Here is a 12,011-nt window from a genome sequence, read left to right as displayed (position 1 = left end):
TGTGTCGGTGTAGGCTCTGATCGCCCATTAAAGCTGTGGGCAATTAGATTTGTAGCTCCTTGCTGCTGGGTTGCTGTTGCAGCCAGGGTAATAGAAAGACTGGCTATGGCAGCGGAGGGGGCTATGAGAGTTAGCAAAGCCAGCACTTATGAAGTAAAAGACAAAACAAGAAATGTTTTGGAAGAGAGATGAACACTTGCTCGTGTTTTGTGAATCTGGACGAGAGGGCCCTTGCTTCTGGGACTGCCTGGTACGTGGCGCCTATTGCAGGGCCTGGGCTTGCACCTCCATGGGAGGAAGCAGAGCCAGCTGAAAGGGGGGAAAGGGAGGCTTGTGTTTAAGCTATTTCCATTTGACAGGTTTCAAAGCAGATTCAGAATTTTTTTCAGGGGACATTACTGATTTTTCCTTGGATGTTCTTCAGTTTTTCAGCTCAGTTTTTCTCCTCCCCCATGTTGCTCTCTTTTTTAGCCTTTTAGCTTAAAAGATTAAAAGACTCTTCCTTCTTTATCTGCCTTTATCTACCTTCTGTTTCTCTCTATCCTTTTCCAGTTCACTACAAAATAAATGGAAACCGACACACAATGGCATTTCCAGTTCCATGGAAATAAAACACCCATTTTTTTCTTGAAAAGTCATGGCCCCTGTTTAATCAACAGTGCTCCCCAGCTCCTTTAGGATTTATTTGTTTGCGGTAATTATACAGAGTACATCAAAGTGCCTTTCAGAAAGTAGTAACACACAGCATCTGCCTGAAGAACATTCATCTGTTGGCAAAATGAGTGCAGAGCAGGAGATTAAAGCAATTAAGAGCGTAACGGAAGCAAACTGTTGGCGGTGATATGCAGTTTGGTGTTTGTGCTGGGACGGTGCTGGCCGCGGGCAGCAATGAGAAAGGTAAGGGTGGAAGGCGAGGAGTGCACACCAGCAGCTGGGCAAGAGAAATACGTCCCCACCTTTCACTGAAAATAAGCTGCAAATGGAGGTTTGAGGAATCAGGTACTTTATGGTGGGTTTCTTCATGGAAGAGGTAAGGTTACAGAAGTGATTTAAACAAAAAGGCGGCAGTGGCTTGCTAGACTTCAGCAGAGAAGCCAAAGTTAAGGAAAATGTAGTGAGGCTGGGGATAGGGTCCCGGGGCAAGCCCAGCTTCCCAGCGGCACGGCACAGTGCAGCACACTGGTGTGAAGGGAAACTGGCTCTGTGGGGTCATGGGGAGAGGAGGGGATAAAAAGACCCGAGAAAGGGGAATTGGTGAGTTCCTAGCTTCTGGGACTGAGAATGGCCAGATCTTTATAAAGGATCTTATACCTATGTATAAACACATGCACAGGCTCATGCTTTATATGTGCTCTACCTAATTTATGGATTAGATTATTAGTAATTAATGGGCAAATGCAGGTTATTTTGCAGTTACTGTGCTTTGCTCTAGACATGTCACTTCTTGTGTCTCAAATTATTTGTTTTTCAAACAAAAAATTGCTGTTAAATATTTTAAGCCAGTACTAAGCAATATAATTCAGGGAGATTCATCCTTTTTACTTGGTTTGATAGCAGAACAGAAATGCAGTAAGTACTTCAGCTGCAGAGAATCCCAGTATATATAACCCTGAAATTTTCAAATAACACAGTCATTTTCATCTAGTCTATTCTATATACAGCTTTTTGTGACTTTTATCAATGCTGATTTATAAGCATTCGGAGTACATTATAAACTACCTGGATAGAAAAGCCCCTCTAGGTACTGCTAGAAGCTGGAGACAGAAAAGATCGATCGCAGCCTTTCCCGTCTCCTTCTGCCAGTGCAGAACTATTGCTGTGCTAAAACACAAAACTATACAACCCCGATAAATCTCCTTTTCATGGTGTACACTTTGGTGTAACATAAAAGCAAGGGAGAAGGGAAGAGAATGGAGGAGCGGGTCTGAAATCAGGAGGAAGAGACCAAAGGAAGACCTTTTCTAAAGGCTGAATCCCTGTGTCACTGAAATCTCTTTGCCTTCACTCGTGGGTATGCAGTGCCGAAACAATTTGCCTACCTTGTGAGATAGGACTAAAACCTCTCCATTGCAACACAAGACGTTTACTCAATCATTCCCAAGCACTTAAAAAAAGAAAAAATCCTCAATGGGTTGTTTATACACACGAGCACCTTTTATTATTAAATCTAATATATTTGTCAGCAGCTAGCTTGTGAATTTACTCTACCTTTTTACTCGGTTTGGACAATAAAACTGTGTTGATCTGTTCCCAGCCGGTTTCATTCCCTGGTTCTACTGCATTAAACACAATGTGGTGTTGTCTGGGCTGCAAACACTCAAGGGAAATCGTTTAAATAATGAAAAAAAATTGCCTATGCTGAAATCCTTGTAATCAGGACAACACTGGATTTTGGAAAATTCTCTAAAAATTTAGATTCTTGATGTTAACTGACTGGCAGCTTCTCCTTGGGGGATTCGGCATTTCAGTTACCGCAAAATATTTTTTAGCAGCTAGGACACAGAGAGATGATACATGGTGTGGTAAAGCCTCAGACTAAACCCTGGAGAATTCACTGCAGGTTTTATCTCCACAGTGTGACCATGGTTTCAGTGTTCATAATACCTACATTCACAAGTGGATGAGGCTTATTTACATTTTCCTGTTCTGACTGACTAGTACCCCCCCTTTTCTCCCCCGTGGATGCAATTGTGTGTTCCTATAACCCATGCAAAAGTTATCCTGTAGACCAAAAAACGCAGGCGTGACAGCCCTGAACTGCTGTCGGTGGATGCCCTGGGCTGCTTGCTCACTCGCTGCCTCTCTCCAGCAGCCTCAGGGATGCTGTGGCTCCTTGGGGATGTGTCTCCATGCCACTCTGCCTTGGTGAGCAGCAAGCAGCTCAGCTCCGCTGCCATGAACCAGATGTCGCTCCCTGTAATGCTTTCCTTGTCCAGCCAAACCATGGCAGCCACAGGCTGGTGTGGAAAAGGTCCAGTCCTTGCCCAGCCGCATGGGGTGCAGATGCATACAGTGGAGAGTGGTGTTGACACGGTGTAGAAATGCCTGCTAAGGGGTGACATCATATTTTCATTGTGCTGCATGTCTGGATGGGCGATGGAGCTAAAAGGAATGGGCTGGTGCTGTAATCCCAGAGTAAATCACAGCAGGCAGAGCTGGAAAGCCTTAATCCATCATAGGAAGCTCTTATCTTTAGATAGATGCATGCAGGCTCAAGCTACAAGGAAGATAAGGTGCATGGTCCGTTTCTGACTGGACAGAAATGTGTGAGGCTGTTTGGCAGACACAGAAAAAGTTATTTTTTAATCTTTTAAGAGCTGATGTTAAAAGAGAAGATAGCAGTTCAGAACCAAGGCATATCTTTCACACTCTTAAATACTGTTTAGATCTCTCTGCTCACTCCCTCTATGGCTTACACTAGATTGAACTGATGGTTAAACTCACCTGAAATATTTCCTTCTGCATTTCTGCATTTGCTTTTTGTGTTTCCCCACTTTTATTTTTCCTTCCATGAAGGCTGAGACGCAGGGTTTCTAACCTCCACAGCTGCTTAAAACTGTCCCCTCCCGTTCCCCCCCACTGCCTCCCAGATAGGGCAAATGCCATCCTTGGGTGGGGAGCTGGAGCCAAGCTCGGGAACTATAAAATACAGGCGAAGATAAAACTGTACAAGGAGTCTCTCAATGGGATTTTGACACTGTGGCTGGCTCCTCTCAAAATGACTGGGAGATGAGAAAAGGCTGGCCCTGGCTGGGGGAGAGGAGAGGTCTGAGGAAGCTATGATATCATGCTGCTTAAAATATGGAGTTCACAGCTGGTCAACCCATTATAGAAAATATATGGTAGCACTTAAAAAGGTACAGGGAAGGGTCAGAGGGCAAGGCCCATCACTAAATGATATGAGGAATAGGAGACAAGACACAAAAAAGGAAGAGTGGGGGTGGAGAAAAGAAAGAAGTAAAGAAAGAAATCTATATTGGCTGCGAGGAAAAGAAGTTAATGGGCAATTTAATTAGAGTAAATACAAATGATCAAGCATTGCAGGTGCTGGAGTAAAAGGTTATGAAATGACACAAAAGTACTAGCCTAGAAGGAAGGGCAGTTGTCCTGGGAAGCTACCGGTGTGTAAAAGAGGACCTCCCTGGTTTGGGGATCAGTGTCCGGCATGCTCAGAGGTGGGGGTGCAGGTTTCCATCGGCGCCCCATGCAACCTTCACCCGGATGCAGCCACTGCGTGGCTGTGCAGGATGTGGCCTGTTAGCTGGGAATGGGGACCCTGGTCCCAGTTCACTGCCCTGAACTTGGGCTCTGCCGTCCAAGCAGCAATCTGGGCACAAACCCAGAGAAAGGCATGGGGGTATCAGGAAAGGGAAAGCTGGATGAATGGAAGTGTGAGATGGATGGAAGGGGAACAGCCTGGGGAAGAAACGGCTGTGCAGGTCAGCGGTATGGGAGGAGGGAAAACAGAAAAGGGGGATAAGATATAGAAAAAATATAATAAATAGCTGGCAAAATGGGAAAAGGGTGATGCTGCTGGTGTTGGAAAGCAGCATTAGAGCTGGTGCAAGGTCGAGACGGTGGGAATGTGATGGAAGAAGCAATAGGAAGAGATGATGGGGAAGAATGGAGGGAGGAGCAGGTAGGGGGTATAAGGGAAGGGAGCCTGAGACAGGTAAAGGGAGAGAGGGATGTAACATGAGAAGTGATGTGGGAGCAGCAGCAGGTGAGGAAAGCGGCACAAGACATGTTTGGCCTGGGAGGAGAGGAGACAAGGCAGACTGGAGAGGACAGGAGTGTCTCTGGAGTGCAGAAAGAGCTTTTACCTATAGGAGAGATTTTAGCAGAATAAGGGCTTTTCTTTTTTTAAGATAAAGAAGAAAAGTGAGAGATTAGACCTGTCCAGGAAAACATCAGCTAAGTATAACCTTCATGGGTATACACTCTTCTTCATTTCCTGCTGGATCTGAAATTGTTTTTCATTTGCTTTCCTAAACCACAATGGGAGGCATAATTTCTGTGTCTTTCTGGAGTGTCTCTATTCCCAGATGCTACCAAAGGTCCACCGTATGTGTTCTGCATTCACACGTGCAGTATACATCCATGTGGCACGCTGTGGAGGCATACAGATACCGCCGAGGCAAAGGACTTAATGTTACGGAGGTGAGAGACAGAACAAGTATTTTTCTTCATCCTAATGGAGAACTGGGGTCCAGAGATAACAGGTAACCTGACTAAGGTCATCCCAGAGGTCTGCAGCAGAGCTGGGATGTGAGCTGCAGGTTCTCATGCTGGTTAACTCTCAGCTGACCCATGTTCAGGAATTTGGCTGGGAACTATACAGGCTGCTACTTTAAAGAAACTCAGCTAAAGAAATGTGCATTTTCAAACTGGGAAAGCAGTTGCTTTTTTTTCTCTTCTCCACTGTTGCATTTTAAAGTGTGCTAGATGTAACAGACTTGGGCTTTTCAATCCAGTTGCCTGGGGACCATTCATGGAAAGGAAAACTATGCCAAAATGGCTTGAGCATCTCAGGATGGTGAACAGTTGTAATGGAGACTACTGTGCTCAAAGCAAAGGCTCGAAGCAGCTTTCTCATAAATCCTGCTTTAAAACATTGTGTACTAATTTCTCAATAGTGTGTGCCCTTCTGCTGACTACCTAGAAAATAAAATACAGAAGTGCAACAGAATACAGAAGGGCGAAGCTACAGATTTATGAAACTGTTGCATTTTAAACCTCAATAGAGAGTTATGTTTTCTTCTATTGTCTTAGAAAACATGTTTTTCCCTAATTGGTCAAAGTGGGATTAGTAGCTGTGAAAGCTATGCACTTTACAAGGTCTTCTGGGAGCTTACAATATGCAGATATTGTCATACACATCATCGGTCGAGCCCCAACTTGCACAGCTTCTCTGTGATACAAACTAACAGGGAGCTGGAGAAATATGAACACAAAAAGCTTCCACAGTCTTTTCTAGCTTCTGGACAGTGGAACCCATCCCTCCCGCTGCGTCCTGTGCCACTGTAAGGGGCCCTGGACCCCATAAATGAGCCCTCGCCATGGTCCTCCCCCACCCTCTGCAGCTGCTTCTCAGAGTGGAGAAGACGTCAATCACAGGACCAGAGGACCATTCATGCGGGAAGGGACCCCAGGAGGTCTCTGGTCCAACCCCTTGTCCAAAGCAGGGTCAGCTATGGGGTCAGACCAGGTTGCTCAGGCCTTTGTCCAGTTGTATCTGGAAAAATTCCAGTGCCAGAGCCTGCACAGCCTCTCTGGGCAACATCTGCCACTGCCCCGCTGTTCTTATGGGGAAAAGGTTTATCCTTACATCCAGTCCGAAGCTTTCATTTCAATTTTTGCCCGTTGTCTCTTGTTCTCCTGCCGTGCACCACTGTGAATAGACTGGCTCCATCTTCTTGGTGACCTCTCCGCAGGTCCTGTGGGGCTGCTGTTAGGTTCCTACCCCCAAGCTGCTTCTCCCCCAGGCTGAACAAGCCCCGTTCCCCTAGCCTCTCCTCGCAGGGCAAGTGCTCCAGGTCCCAGGCATCTTGATGGCCCTCCGCTGAACTCACCCATTTGTCCATCTCTGTCTGGTATCGCAGAGACCAAACCTGGATGCCAGGTTAGACCCCTGCGGTACCCCACTTTTTACTGGCCTCCATACAACCCATTAACCTCCAACCAGTTTCTCACTCATCCCAACTGCAATGTTCTAACTTAGATATAAGAACATTGTGGGAGACAGTGTTGGAAGCCTTGCTAAAGTCAAGGCAAATGACATCCACTGCTCTCCCTTTGCCCACAAATCCAGTCGCTTCATGATAGAAGGCAATCAGGTTGGTCCGGTGTGACTGATCCTTGGTGAACCCATACAGACTGTCCCTGGTCACCTTCATCTCTTTCTCTGCTGCTGGGAGGGGGGTCATGAAATGCAGATGTCTTCTCCTGCCCTGAAGTGTCACTGGAGACTGTGTCACCCCTCAGGGGCATAATGGATCTTTCTGTGCCCTGAAAGTCCCCCGGGCCTGTCTGCCTCTTCCCTCCCATGTGTGGGCCTCTCCTGGGGGTGGGCAGCCTGTTGCAGGGCACAGGCTCACCGAGACATGGTTGCTCAAGGTGCATCAGCTCATGCAGTTTTACAAAGCAGCCCGCACTCAGCAGGGAGCACAGAAGCTGACCAGCACCTCTTAAAACTGTACGAGTTAAAACCTGTAACCACACATACTTGAATGCACAGTCTCCTTTTTTCCTAATCTAACTGTGACCTGCATTTCCTCATAAGCTTCTTTTGGTCAGGAGGAGGTGACTCTGCTGAGTTGCTCTAGTAATCTACTGACTCCTCATGTCAACTTGAAGATCAGGAGCTCTGAAAAGGCTTCCTTAGAAACCTGACTGCTTGAGACGATCCCTGCTCCTCCCTGTCCCATGAAGACATGAATAGCCCTTTTCAAATTCCCAGAGCACCTTCCACTGGGGCATGTTTCAAACAGTAATGAATGGAGGCTCCTGCTTGGTCCGTGGCAATAGGCATCATTACTCCCATTTTGGAGCCGAGTCACGTGGAATAAATTGCTCTAGATCAAGAAAAGAGTCTTAGGCAGAGTCAGGAACAGAACTGACAGTGTCTGGCTCCTTGTCATAGCCATAGTCTTGTACACAACTCATGGGTGTCCTTCCACGGGGAGATTTCACCCACACATGTCTTATTTCACACAGACTACTGAGAGAGTCTGACATCAGTCAAAAAATCCCTGGTGTCCGCTCACAAATTCTGGAGTCATTTATATCCTTAGTAATAAAAACTGTATGCTGTTGATTTAGCAGGGCTCTTTTAATGTGCTGTTTGTTGTTTTGATAGTTTGTGTCTTCTTCATATTATAATCATATTAAAAGAGCATTCTTTTCCTGGAATAAAGAGGTAATGATTCACAAGAGGCATAATTATTGCATGTGGTGCAGGCAGGATGCTGCAGAAAGAGCTGTCTTCTTTATGCATAAGAGGCTTTTATTGCAAGTGTTCTACACAGTAATTAAATTCCTTTGAATGAGAAGGCTTGATTGGATTTTCTTTGGTTTATTGGGAGGAGTCTGAAAAGCAAGGTATTTAGCTCGATTGCTATACAATTTTGGCATCTGTTGGAGGTTAGGGAGAAAGGTTCAGAGTGTCTGATTCCCATTTCTATTATGCTAGTGTTACGTTAGCTGAACTCCATTGAATTCAATTGAATTACACCCTATCTGTATTTGTGTGAGAATCAAGCTCAGAAATCCCTGGCAGAAAGCAGCAGGATACCTGAACGCACGCTGTAAGAATCCAAATTATCTAAGGGAAAAAAAACCTTGCTAAAGGAAAGTTACTTGCAGTTGCAAAGGCAAGTGCCCAAAAGTGAGGAAACTTTACCCACATTTACAGCGGTCCTTCAGACTTACGTTTGCCTTATGGCGAGTCCAGCCTTGGCCCAGAATGGGACAAAGTCTTAAAAGACAGCAGCAAGAAAATGAAAAGTCAGTCAAACATGTAACAAAAATCTGTGCTGTGGCTTGACACACAAGCCAGGATGTGGGCATGGCACAACTCTTGAGTATTTGAGTTGTCAAACTAAATCATGCTTGTTTAACATCAACTACTGTACGCAGCTGCCAAGGTTTTTTTTCAAAGGAAAAGAGTAAAAATGTAAATTAAAAGGAAAACTCTATTATATACAGCCTCAACATGTATTAGCGATGTTTGGGGTTTGGGTCTTGTAGCATAAATTACAGCATAAATTATTGTTACTCAGTAAGGCTGCACAATACGTTGGGAGGAGAGTGTTGCTCAGGCAGAGGAGATGTGCAACACGACATGGGTAATTTCACCCTGCTCAGATGTGTCTGGAGGGAGAGTACACATGATGAGGAAAGTGGCATTTTCAACAGCTCAGAGAAACATCATGGGGCAATGGGAAGCACTTTCCTAATCTGGGGGTTGCCAGATGTTAACACCTTGTTTCACCCAGTGAGAGTGGGAATCTCTGAAGTGCAGGTTGCCGGTATTTGTAGGGGTTATGTGAAGGCTTGGATCTCAGAGAGGTTTCCAGAGGCTCTGCTTGTATTCCAGTGGTGGTGGTGGTGGTGGTGGAGGAGAGGGTCCTGGGGCTGGGTGAGGGGAGGGCTGGTTCTGCAGGGAAGATGGCAGTGGGAATGAGGAGGAGGAAGAGCTTTGACTATGTTTCGTGAAGACAAAAAAGGCAAGGAGGAAGGAGCTTGGACATCGAGGCCTGTTGGGAGGAGACTGGGACTGGCCAGAGGAGGATGATGACACAGACATGGAGGTCTCAGTCCAGACAGCAAATCAAGGCGGACCTGGACGCGGACGTGATGCCGGCATGTGTGTCTGAACCCGAGCCGGGTCCGAGTGACTCACACATCTCTGCCCATGATAAACCTTGGGCATGCTTGTTAGCCATCAAGCCTCTTCTCCTTGTGGGATACTGGGCCTGATGGATGTCTGCAGCTGAGGATATTTTCTGATTAATTTTGGTAATTGCAGCCAGAAATCTTTGGTTTATTACCTTCGCTCCCTCCTACTGGCTGCCAGGTGTTATGAACCCAACAAACTGCCTGTCCTGTTGTCCTCTTCTGCCTTCTTCCTTTCAACTTTCATGTCTTTAAATGAAAGACAGAGCAAACAATAGCTGCGCAATCCTCCAGTCTCGGTGGTATTTGGGGCGCACCATGAGGCAAATAGGACCCGCCAGTCAGTGGCTTGGGACTTTATGGAGAATATTGCCATAAGCTGACACGGATGAGTCACATCAAGCCATAGTTTCCCCGTTGTGACTCTACTGACTTCTCAGTGGTTGTGCTTCCCTTCATTATTTATTAATTCTCAGCAAGGATCCCTCCTGGAGCCAGCTGTCTGTAGAGAAAGTTGGAAATGGAGTTAAACTTTTTGCCAAAAAAAGGGAATTTTGGCAAAAAAAAATATATAATTTTTTCAAGGGCTGAATTAAAACTGGTTCTGTTTTACTCATGTTTCTTTTGTGTCTTGGCTTCCTGAGCAGAAACGGTCATACCTGAGGACTACCTGGTTGATCCTGCGAACATGAAGCGGTACAGCGTGGATCCTGCCGATTCTGCCTTCGGTTGCGTGGGCTCCGTGTACGCCATGCGGCAGAGTCCTGCAGATGGACGTCCTGCTGGAGGCTCCTCTTCCTCCTGTAGCCATCGTCCTACCCAGATGTCTTCAGGGGGATCCTCGTCTACTGGCCTGCGGCATCAGACCTCCAGCCCAACGAGGAACGGGACCTATCTTGAAGGAAACAGAAGTGGTAATATAACATCTTCCATTTAGCAATGTGTGTTGCTATGCTGGTGCCATGCTGGAGTCTTAACTCATTCCCAAATTCCCAGGAAAATTAGTGAGGTGCGTCTGGGTTGACATCTATCCACACCACACATGCTTCTGTTTAGAAAGAGAGATAATAACCTATGTAAACACAAGATCAATCTGTTCATCATTAAGTAAAAAGGTGAATGTTTTCTAATGCTGTTATTAATTATGTAAACACACATATTATGTATAATCGTGTGGCAATCACAACTGCCATTATCAACTTACACATATAAATATTAATATATAAGGCATGCCTCCAAAAGATTGATACTGCCTACAGGCAGGTACCTGTTATTTGTGTGACACCAGCTGTGTACAAGATATGATGCAGAGCAAACCTAAACATTAGTGCCTACCTCAAAACATTTTAGCAAAAGGTTTTGCTTCCTAGCTGCGTGGCCCATCCTGCCCTTTTAATCATGAACCAGGCCAGAAAAAGACTGCCCAGCAAAACATGTATTTTTAGAAATCATCCAGCTCACTGCCCAAGGCTCTTTTATCCTTCAGGAAGCAAAGTCATAAGAAGTTTGTCTGCAAATTCAAGGGATGCCATGAGAACCACTGCATTCAATAACCCTTCTTCTTCCCTCTCTTTGTATTTTTGTCCAGTTACTCTGCTAGGATTTAGGTTTGCTGCATCAGTTGCTCTGCCCATTATCTATATTCCCTATTAGCCATGTTTTTTTTTCTCTAGGAATGACCTGGGTTCATCAAATGGGTTAGCTAATTCCTGAACTTCCGTTAACTTTGTCTTTGTTTGCATTTTCCAAGTTCTCCATTAACAGGTCTTTATCAGTAGTGATTCGAATAGTGTCTTCACCCCTTACTAATTATTCAAGCTTCATTTATGCATTTTTCATCTTGAAGATAGATCTAACAAAGGAGTTGAATCTCAGCCATTCTTAAGTCATTAATTTCTTTCCCTTCCTCATTTATTAATGGAATCTACTGTCACTCTAGGATTTATTTTTTTTTAAATCTTGATATATTTGCAGAAGCCTTGCTGGTTCCCCTAGCCCCTTTGTCTACCATTAGCTCATTACACCATCTTTCTGCCTTTGCATTTCCCCTGGAAATTGCAAGTGATTCTGCATATTCTTGCTTGGTAGCCACTCCAGAGCCTCTTTCCAGTAGCTGCAGATCTTTGCATAATTCCTTCACATCCCTCACTTCCTCGACACCTGTATTATTTCTTGTTCCTGAACTTCTACTATTTAATATTTTAGAACATTATTCTTCCAAAATATGTATTACCAGTATTTACCCTTGTATTTCTTTATCTAAGTTTGCCTTTCTAAATATTCAATACTTACCCAAACCCATCACTTTATTATTCTTGCCCACTTGTTTCCTTGGTTTACCCTCTGTTATACAGAGCACAGCTAAGCGTTTGGTTCTCCTCATTATTTTTTCTTTACTTATAGAGTCAACTTTACTCAAAGCAAAATGGATAGTATAGAAATGCACTACCGCAAACAACTTTTAAAAGGTGGTCACTAGGAACTGGGGGCCCCAGTTACAAAAGAAAAGGAAATGAAAAGTCACTTTCTTTCAGATCTTGTTCAGTGCCTCTTGGGCAGGCATAATCAGGTGCTGGGAGGACAAGAGGCTTACTGTGCACAGGATTCATTTTCCC

The 12,011-nt window shown here is 45.0% G+C and overlaps 1 protein-coding gene across 1 annotated transcript in view; it reads left to right on the top strand.

The window, feature by feature from the left end:
- Positions 1-12,011, top strand: part of SCML4 (Scm polycomb group protein like 4) — a 46,193-nt gene that overhangs the window by 21,656 nt on the left and 12,526 nt on the right. Inside the window, exon 5 of the mRNA XM_072857908.1 lies at positions 10,041-10,310. Within this exon, the coding sequence (XP_072714009.1) occupies positions 10,041-10,310 (270 nt within the window). The remainder of the gene's footprint in view (positions 1-10,040; positions 10,311-12,011) is intronic.

Source organism: Ciconia boyciana, chromosome 3 (genome assembly GCF_034638445.1).
Source record: "Ciconia boyciana chromosome 3, ASM3463844v1, whole genome shotgun sequence".
NCBI classification, from domain to species: Eukaryota; Metazoa; Chordata; class Aves; order Ciconiiformes; family Ciconiidae; genus Ciconia; species Ciconia boyciana.
This window is presented reverse-complemented; position numbering and strand designations above follow the sequence as displayed.